We start from the raw sequence: 10,920 nt of genomic DNA, 5'->3' as shown, positions 1-10,920 counted from the left end.
CTTAAGATCTAACCAAAAAAACATATTCTTAATCATACATTCACCATGAAATAGTTAACAATTGACACCAAAACATTCAAACAAAATATCATAGCCAATGTATGTAAATGTCCTGACATCACCGGATATTGATGACATGGCAACATTACGTTCTATATATAATGTTACTTACTAGATTATATAGACATGTTTGAAGTGATATCACACTGAAGTTGGTACATTATTTAATTGGCAACTTTTAACATTGAAGATTATATATCTAATTGGGGAGTACAGGTGCTAATTAACCCATACAAAGAGGATAACTTAATTATACAAATTGAACGTCTTAACAACAACAACAACAATTTGGAAAAGAAAGAAAAAAAAGTGATGCAACATGATGTATTAATAAACAGAAACAATGGAATAATCAAATAATACACAAAATCATGATTTTTAATGAAAGAAATAAATAATGGCAAAACGTTATTGATCCATCTTTATGTGCGTAAGCACGTATTTAAAAAAGGAATATATTCAGGCATAATTTAATTAAGGATTAAAAAAAACAACAAGAACAAGAACATGCATGATAATTATGTTAGAATGATGCGTATGGTACTCACGATCTGCCGAAGATTTAATAAGTTGACGAAGAATGATTGCGGTTTGGATTGACCTGAATTTATTATTTGTTGGAGAATTGACGAGAGAGAAGATGAATGCTGATTCAGAAGATTATACAAAAATGAAATTTTATTACTCGTATTATTTATTTATTTATTATTAATTTAATTTAATTACTATGAACATTTGGTTGATTGATGATGTTCATTTACTTTTGGGGCAATTTATATTTAAGGGTGTTTGGCTTAACAATAGATTTCAATTATTAAAATCGTAATCAGGGCCGGTCCCGAGAATATGAGTGCCGGGACGATGCGAAGTAAAAGGGCCCCAAGACCCGTACATGGATAATATTTTTGTGGGCCCAAGGATAATACAAGTAAAAAGGTCCAAAATTACATGGACTGGTATAAGGAAATTTTTTTTGGGCCCCTTAAAAGGTTGGGCCCTGGACATATGTCCACCTTGTACCCCTATTGGGCCGCCCCTGATCGTAATTATTAATTAATAATGTTCGGAAAATCCAACTTAAAGCGTTCAAATGAAAAAACAAGTCACTACTCCGTATTATATAACAACAAAACATGATAAATATTTGATTCTTTCAATTTCCATCTATCTTCTTTCTAATTGTTTGTTAATTCATCAAATAAATTGATTTTCCAAATATTTACCTACCAGAATCTATGTATCTATAGTTTCTATTAAATAGAAATTTATAAAATGATAACATCATAAATAACTTTTTTCCTTCTTTGAAAAAAATTAAAAAAGAAAAAAAAAAAAAAATTGGTGATGTCAATAAAAAAAAACATTAATTATCAAATAAATCAAAATCAGTAAAAAAAAAAAAAAGGAAAAAAAAAAAAAAACTAAAATCAAATTAGATAAACCCTATGTAAGCATGCTTTCAAATCTCAAAAAACCCTAAATCTTTCAAATCTAGACTGTATAGTGTTCCATCTTCTCCATTCTATTATACCGCTCTGTATTTCTCTTCTTGATTCCGTGTCTATATATGTGTATTAGGGATCTTTCGCATCAACAGGTTCTCGCTTAATAAAGGTTAGTATTTCATGTTTTTGGTTTTCAAATTTCTTTTCCCAGGAAATCTATAGGTAGATGTTGATTAGGTGTTATTTTTTATATTAACATGAGGTTTAAAGAGATGATTTAAATTTGTAGAGTGATATTTATGATGATGATTGTGTTGGTAGTTTGAAAATTTCTTAAGCTGGTTTTGCACACTAGGTGTTTGTGGTTATGTCTCAATGAACTCAATAATTTTCGTATATGATATGTCTTCACTTGCATTTTTCTTGGTTGATTAAGTATGTATCATGGTAAGGTCCCATGATGGTGGTATGCTTTTCTGTTTGTTAAAAGCCTAAAAAGGTTAACTTTTACTTTCGTCTCTGTTCACTTTATTAAGAAACGCAGTATGTATATTCATTTATGATTAACTGAGTTTGATTGTGTTACGTGTTGCATTTAGTTGTAATTTTGATTGTGTCGCAGTTTCATAGTTTTCAATTTGATTTTATGTATAAAACCAATACTTATTTTATGATAATTCACACTGTAACATTTACTTTCAATGTGAATGTGCGTGAAATTTTAAACTATAGATGATGATAGACTCATTTGATAAGATTTTAACTTTAATTTGTTTATTTCATAGAGCTTGAGATATTAACTTTAATTTGTTTATTTCATAGAGCTTATAGGAACAATCTGCATATTAAATGTGAATAACTTATTTTTGGCTGTGTTGAATGAAATAAATCATTCTTTGTCGACTTTGCATCTTGGGAAGCTTTAAAAACAGATAATTATTGTTTATGAGTTTTCTTCTATATATTTTACATCATCCTTCATAGAATAAGATTGAAATATTGAATGGTCAACTGAGATTTAGTATTCATTTACTTTTATATTCTTGCATATTATCTTTTGACGAAATGCTTGAAATAAAACTGAATTTTGATAGGATTGTGTTTGGTTGAATTTCAGATTGGTAGCTTTGTTGTGAGTTTTACAGAACCTAAAAGAAGTGACATTACATGTGGAGATGATGCTTTTGCAAAGACTGATATATGTCAAGTGACTTTCGCTCACAGTAATCATACTTTGTCAAAGATTTTTCTATAATTCTTAAATCAGGGGTTAGTAAAATATAATTTGAAGGTTTGGTAATTGAGTTAACTATTGACTTTGAAGTTTCTTTTTACAATTTTGAAATTGAAACGAGTGACTGAGAAAGTGTGACTTTTTCTAACTTTGAAGGAAAGCATGCCACAACTACGCTATTGAGAGCATGATGAGGGATTTTCTTGGATCCAAGCAACAATAAATCTGAAGACTAAAAGGCATGATAAAGGTTAGGAAGTGTTAGTTTCGAAATTTTGATTATCTTTTCATTTATCTTTGTGTATGGGAATCACAATTGATTGTAAAAATCAAGTTTGTATGTTAGGTTATGATTTTAATTCTTCTAAAATAACATATTAATATGTGTTGTTTGTCTTATATTGCTGGACATATTTTAGAAACTGTGATACCATTTTTGTTAAATGTGATTTGATGTTATGCATGCTATTAGTGATAATGGTACATAGTTGAGGATGTGTGTGCTATGGCCTTCATTTAGTGATTGTGGACCATTGCGATTACTATCTTGTGATAACCAATATGCATGTTTGACCCATTTATTTTTTTAGAGAATTTGGACCTTCACTTTAGTTCAAGGTAAATCGAGATTGTTTCAAATTCTACAGGCAGTGCTTATAGTATTTCAAAATTTCAGTTTCTATCAAATGTTTCTTCCTTTCTTTGTTAACAATTATTTTTATTATATACATTAATTTTGGGGTTCAAATCCGTGAATTTGTAAATAAGACTTCACATATAAATCTTATCTTGGATTATATACATCTTGGTTTTAATCTCAGTTAACTTCTTCTGATAAGTTTATATTAGGCTTTTAATCTCATTTTTATATACTATATTTTGAGATAATTGGATACTGCTTACCTTTTTCATTTATGTAGCTTAGTTTATGTATTTTATATGTCCAATGGCTTTTAAGGGGCTATCTTGACCCATGATAGTTTTCTTCAACCTCATTAGTTTTATTGTCTGTATTTGTCATACTTTCAAAGGTTTTCTTACCTTTGTCATTTTTGCAAAGGTTTTCTTACCTCTGTATTTGTTATACATGTCTTAATAAAATATTGTAATGTAACTTTTAATGCAAACTAAATAAAAAATTGTGATGAAAATTGGAAGAAAGTGGTGTGAGAATAAATGTAGTTCATTTATTCTAACCAAGTTAAGTATATAAATATGTTTGTAAAAACAACGACAAGTTTCTTAGTCGGAATCTGTGGTTCTACGGGCCATTAAACTAAATGACTTTAGCATTTATGTTCACTTAATACCTAAAACATATCATTAAATTGTTTCATTTAAATAAACCCGTGATTCCACGGGTCATTTAACTAGTATTAAATTATTGTGTTATCAAACGGTATCTACAACTGATTTTTTATTGTAATTATCTAAAATGCATAATCAATTTTTAAAACACAAATTCAAATGCCATGTTTATAAATGTTACTTTAATATTTATTTTTAATCAGTAAATTAATTGTTTTCAACCCAATTTTTTCAAATGCTCCCAAACAAACCCTTTCCCCCTCAACAACATTTTGAATTTCAAAATGCAACCACCTTCCCACCACTTTCATCAACCCCACCACCACCACCTCCAACCTCACCTCTTGCACAATCCACAACCACTCCAGTGAGTCGTCTTGTGCCACCTCCTTCCCCGATTACTCGTCCTTTCAACGACACGGTCTCGTTTGAATCTCTCCTTAACAATATCGGGGATGTTCCAGCTTCCGATGACCTTCCAGCGTATAACCACCTCCGTGATCAGAATCATAATGGCGACGTTATTGGAGGGGCTATTTTCATCGGCAGATTACCTTTTGGGTTTGATAGATTGGGTCTTCAAGAAACTTTCGGGTCTTGTGGTGTTATTTCTGAAATTAAAACATGGCCTGACCGTAAATACGCCTTCGTTACTTATGGATCTAGCTCGGCTGCTGAAGATGCTATCTGCAAGTTGAATGGTATCACTTTATTCGGTAGGAAGATTTTTGTTGTTAAGGCTTTTCGTAAACTCTCCTTTGGACCCCATTTTGCTTCGTCGGGTCGGGTTAGTGCAAGCGTTTTGAGAGTGAATCTGAATACTAATTTTGATATTCTGAATAAGTTAAGTGCTTGTGCATTGTTGGTGGACCATCGCCCATTTTCGAATCAAAAACTGGTCAGTTGTCTAACTCGCAGGGGAGTTTTAGTTAATCGAGTCTTCAAGTGGGGTGCTTTCGGTTTTATGGTCATATGCATTGATAATTCGAATCTGGAAAGGTTGTGTGCCGATCACCCAAGCAAGGATGGTTTAATCCTCATCCAACCCTTCACTCCTCGTGCTGACCGATTCTTCCGTTTTAATTAGATTGAGTTATCGGGTATACCGGCCAAGTTCTATTCGGAGGAAAATGTAAAGGAAATCGTTGCGGGCTTTGGAAAAGCTATTTTTGTTGCAAGAACTTCATCCGAACTCAAGCAAATTGGATCTGCCTTTGTGTTCATCGAGTTGGATAGTCCGTCATTGATCGTCAATACGCTTAAGGAGGTTAAAAACAACCTGGGTCGGGAATCGTTTTTTATTCGTATAAACGAATTAAATACGTGTGAGATTGATCGTGTCCTTAGTGACGATTTCCCCTCGATGCAATTGGCTAATTCTAACCGAGCTGTTTGTGACGGCGACGTTATTCCTGTGGGTGAGGGTATTCACTCCGTGGATGAAGGTCTACAGTCGGTAATCATGGGTAACAATTCATTTTTTTTTTTTTTTTTATCTAGACGATGTTTCTGTGAAGGTTAAAAATGCTATGAAGGATGCAAAACTACCTTCCTCTTCTACTATTGATCCTGTTATTGAATTGGAATGCCCCTGCCTTGATAAGCCTTGTGTGAAGAAGTGTTTCAAGTCTTGGAATTTTTGTCAAAGAAACAAATTACCATTTAAATGCTTGGCTCACAAATCTCCCAATCGTGTTGATGAAGAGAACAATGGTTTGAACAGTTTCGTTCCTCCTGGTTGCCTGTGGATCGTGACTTGTATGTTGGTAGCGTTCGAATTCCTACCCAGGTCGTAGTCAGGTCGGATTCACCGGAGACTAATCATGTTGTAGTATCACCGGTGGATCCTAACCTACCCATTTTTGATTCTGTAGCTGAACTGGTGGATGATTTGGAAGACCGCGATCATCGTTTGGAATCTAATAAAAAACATGGGCGCATCTCAACTGGTTCTGCAGAAACAATTATAGGGAACGATGGTGAGCCGGATCTTTTAAAGTCTACTTCTTTGGGCTCATCTGAGGCGGGGTCGAGTAAGGATGCAGGGCCCATTAATGAGTATCTTGATGGTTCAATGTTAAATGGGGTTCACAGCCCAAATTGTTTTGATTCGGTGGCGTCCAATCTTGATAAATCGCACGGTAAAAAGAATATTGTTTCGGACTCAAGTGGTATCATTGACAAGTTCAATGGTAATTCGCCTTTCCTATCGAAGTCTAAGGTTCTTACCGAGGACGAATCTATAGCGGCCTTCAGTGCGGTTATGGATAACATGGAAGGCGTTCAAAAGGGCGATATTAACTCTATTGAGCCGCCTTCCGTTTCGGATCGTGTTAAAAAGACGAGAAAGGAGAGAAAGAAGAAACTTATTCAAGGTGCGGAGAAGAAAAGTTTTGGCATTTTTATCAAAGACGCCTGAGTGCTTTTATTGCGTTTCTATCAAGTTCTTTTGATTTCCATCTTTTATTTTTGTCTATGCCGTCTCTTTTGCCTTGATTTAATATTGTTTATTGTTGTGAGCTCAGTTTTAGTGGTTAGTTTAGTTAGCTCGGTTCTCTTGGTTTGTAAGTTTCGTAGAAGGTTTCATTTTTGACGAACCTTCTATTTTGTTATAGAAGTTCAATAGTTTTTTTACCGGGAAAAAAAATCAGTAAATTAATTAATACTTAATTTATTTAAATACTTCAACATTTGTTAAAAACATGACATATACAAATGCGACCCTTTTTATATATACTTCAAGTCTTCAACGAAAGTTACCCCTAGAAACAGGTTAACACTAAACTTTGTGTACTTCTGTTCTTCATTTCGGTTACATGATTAATTGTTTAAAGTAGAATTAAGAAGAACTTGCAATTAAACTCTTCAGTCTGAATTTTATAAACCAGAAGTAGATGAGATGTTAAAAATACAAACAGCTTTGAAATTGAGGTAACAAGTAAAATGAAAATGACAAAAAATAATTAACCCATGCGTGAGCTTAAACTTACAAACATACAAAAATAAAATAAATCCTATAGAGTTGAGCTCTAAATCTAGTTACTAATTGACTAGTAAGAATGTTTTAAAACTTCCTTCTTTCTGTTGGACTCTACAATCATGAAAAAATGACAATTGAATTGGTTAGGTTAGCCTAAATACTGGAGCGGTAATTCTCGCTAAGTTTCCGGCCTCTGCTTGTCTAACATTCGTAGACCACACTGTAGACAACAAACCTGGTTTAACGAAAACTCAGACATTTCAACAAGCAATTCACCAAAGTGAAAAAAGCAAACACCAGTATGCGAATCTTGATGTTCATTTGGAGATTTTATTACTGTGTCCAAAATAGCTTTGTACACCCTGCAGCCAATGACATGATATAGTGAAAACTAATTTTAGGCATGTTGTTATAATAATGAATGATTGTTAGATGACATGACACCATAGATGAAGGCATGATGCATGTCAACAAAATATGGATAACGAATCGTGCCCAAAAGACCAATTAAGGAAAGCAAAAGGATGAGGAAAATGTCCAATAAAATATACTGAGTTCATATAGTAATAGTATCTAAGAGTGCGTATGTCTGAGACTCTGACTCACGTTTTGTTACGCTTTCAATTCCAAATAGTCTTCCGGTAGAGACAGTATCTATGGTCCATACCCTAACCAAAAGAGATACATTTGTTCCTCCAAAAAATAAAGGTATATATAATAAATTAAAATACATTCCAATTTTTTAACTATTAATAACAGGAGCCTAGTGCCAGGTTTTTAAACGAAAATCAGAATGTAGAAACCACAGCAACATCATACATCAGTCACAACACATAAGGAGCATGGTTCAAAGTGCATATACTACAAGAACTATAAATCAAAATCCTAAAAACATGAAAAGGGAGAGAAAACAAGAGGATTATGTACCATATTTCATACTGCTAAAACCAACTAAAATTGTGTACTTACATTGTGAGTGTAGCACTTAGTATTTACAACAGGTCCACTGTCACGGGTCTCCACCCTTAAGCGGTAGATTTCCTGCATGGATGCCATGGTATGCACATGCATACTTAGAATAGAATTGTATCATAAAAGTAAAAACTTAAAAAAAAAAAAAAAAAAAAAAAAAAAAAAAAAATGTTGCTTATAGATTGTTAAACTGGTGCATACCCAGGCCTGAAAAACTTGAATCCATTTACCAAGCAATTGGTGCTGGCAAGCTGTAAGTGGTTGTGCTATCAAGTTTCTTGAAACGTATTGTAATCTTGATTCATAAAGATTTCAAGATACCTTTTTAAAGCAGCGGGATGAATTCTATAAACTCTAGCAATAAAGCTTTTCTCACTAGTTGCAATAATACTAGCAAGTGAATATTCTCTTTTACATAAACCGTTTTCCATAAGCCACGTATGAAATTTGTATCTAGGCTTTATTCTTTTCTCCAAGTCAAAGCATAAATAAGCTGGGAACACGTCAAGATAATCCAAAGAACAACCAATGCCTTCACTAAGAAACTTCATTTTCTTTTCAAGAATTTCAGATTGCTGATTTAATATCTTGGGGGACACACTAATTAGTTTACAAAGCTTTGAAAATTCAATTCCATTATGAATTAAGCAGTCAAAACGCTGTTTTAACTGAGTACTTGTACCGTGCACGTGTTTAAGTACCTTCATAGTCAAACCATTTTCTCCATAGCCAATTCCGTGCAAGAATTGCAACTTACTTAAAGTGTGAATAGGCACCCTAGAAGACTCAATTCTTGCTAAGCTTTCAGCAAAGTCATTATCATTATCTTGATCAAGATTGATGCTTGGATAACTTTTTAAAAGATGATGACCCCCGTGTTTTAATTTATCGAAGAACCACTTATTAAGATTTAATGCTCTCATCACATGGGGCAGATTAATGAATCGGTTTTTACCAAATACATACGGATACTCGTCAGAGATAGAATTAAGATGCTGTTCATCCATCCCAAAGTGTCTTAAAAGACCCATGACACAAAAAGTTGGAGTCTTTAAATCAATTTCAAAGAATTCACATTTCGTAAGAAGTAATGACATGACCTCCTCGTTTGTAACATCAAATCTACAAAAGTACTCGACTTTTTCAGTCAAAATTTCTTCTGAAAATTCCAACAAAATAGTTTTATTTCTACCAATACTTTCAAACAAATCAGAATTCTTGCATCCCAAATTGTAAAACAACTGAATCTTTCTACATATATCAATCCATGAATCCACATTTCCATCCACATCATTAATCAAATCAGAATTTATAATAACCCTCTTCAAATCGTTAAACAATGAACTATCCCCATTACTTAATACATGAGGAAAAACCAAGCAAATCCCAATTAAGGATGAACTAGTAAACCCATAATCCTCTATATACTTGCTCCAAATATCCTTTATATCACTAGGGTCCTTATCAAATATTGTTTTATCTTGTTTATATAACATTCCTAACATGTTCCAAGGAACCCCAAAACCATAAAGGGCACAAGCAACATTAAAGGGATTAACATCTTCTGATAAAAAGAACTTACGTGCAGGCAAAACACCATCAAGTTCATTAACATCAATCCCAATGCTTTCATAGAATAACTCGAATTCATTAACTGGGTGGTACCTGAGGAATCTTTGAAGGGATTTTGAAAAGTCGGGTGTGGAGAATTTTACTTTAGATATTGCAGCAGATAAAGAGACAACAGAGTATTTGCTGATGTTTTCTGCAAATGTGTAAGGTATAATTCTGACAGTGTGAAGATAGTCTGTCAAGGCTTCTTGAGCTTGTTCGATGGCTTTGGCTCTATATTTGCAAGGTATTTTTGCGAGGGATTGAAGGTTGTGAGTGTTAGATGAATGGTAGCGAATGGTGGTGTAGAATAGGATTGTACGCCGTAGAAGCATGATTCTTGTTGTTGACTCTATGATTAGAGACTGAATGAGTTAGCAGCCAGAATAATTCATTCAAAAGCGATGTATGCACCTGGTCTGGAATGATAATATACATACAGTTATGAACAGCATGAATTGAAAGACAGAAAATACCATTTAAACCTTGTATATGTTGGAAAAAATGTAAGTTTCATGATATCTCATAAGATGAAAAAAGTTATAATCAAAATATTCATCAATAATATAAACATCAATAGTTACAGTTTATGGCTTTTTAGGTGAGCAGAAAAAAACTTGAACTCCAGCACTAACACAATAGACAACTATATTACTTCACATCTATGCGTCATATCAATTTTTTAAACCCTAGTTTCTCACAGACATTAACACAAACACATTGTAGGCATCATTAGACAGAGGTAATATCCAAGTGACCGATAACCTAATTTCAATAGGAAAAAAGCATACATTTTGTTTGATGACTCTTAACTTGGTTGAATGTGTTAGCAAGAAACAAGATACCTTCTTTATTGACCAGAGATGATGTGAGTTAAAGCTACGAAGGGTGTGAACTTGAGAGGACAGCGATAATGGCGTCAACAAGAAAAGGGGAAAAGTTATTGGGCTTAAATTTAAATATTAAATACTCGTTATCGGATTTTAGTCCGGTTCTTTTTTTCTTTTTTAAAGGCAACAGAATTTTATTAATAACTTGATAAAAGTACAACGATAGGTATGCCAGTACAAAGCAACCCAATAACACGAACGAAAAATAAGTTAGCTACACTAGTATGCTAACAAAAATAGCTAAATATGCACGAAAGGGTCACGTAAGAAACACTTAGCGGGTTATTTTGCCAATTATGCCAATCGATCACATTTCCATTGCACCTCTTTGAACTCCAATCGTAAGAGGTAACTTGAATTTCGCAAAGGGCATTCGGAGAGGTCCAACACTTATTCTTAAACACCTTTTGATTTCGGTTC

General features: G+C 33.4%; 1 protein-coding gene across 1 annotated transcript; it reads right to left on the bottom strand.

Annotated features, from left to right (window-relative positions):
- Positions 1-8,268: 8,268 nt before the first annotated feature.
- Positions 8,269-10,517, bottom strand: LOC139862086 (transcription termination factor MTEF18, mitochondrial). The gene is made up of 2 exons (XM_071850638.1): positions 10,456-10,517; positions 8,269-10,029 (listed from the first exon to the last, which is right to left on the bottom strand). The coding sequence occupies exon 2, from the start codon at positions 9,943-9,945 to the stop codon at positions 8,269-8,271; it is 1,677 nt and encodes a 558-aa protein (XP_071706739.1). The 5' UTR covers positions 9,946-10,029; positions 10,456-10,517.
- Positions 10,518-10,920: the final 403 nt, after the last annotated feature.

Source organism: Rutidosis leptorrhynchoides, chromosome 1 (genome assembly GCF_046630445.1).
Source record: "Rutidosis leptorrhynchoides isolate AG116_Rl617_1_P2 chromosome 1, CSIRO_AGI_Rlap_v1, whole genome shotgun sequence".
In the NCBI taxonomy this organism is placed as follows: Eukaryota; Viridiplantae; Streptophyta; class Magnoliopsida; order Asterales; family Asteraceae; genus Rutidosis; species Rutidosis leptorrhynchoides.
Note: the sequence above shows the minus strand (reverse complement) of the source record. Positions and strands in the feature narration are given on the sequence as shown.

Excerpts from the sequence above, each read along its gene's own strand:
- LOC139862086 (XM_071850638.1), bottom strand. The coding sequence starts at position 9,945 with ATGCTTCTACGGCGTACAATCCTATTCTACACCACCATTCGCTACCAT.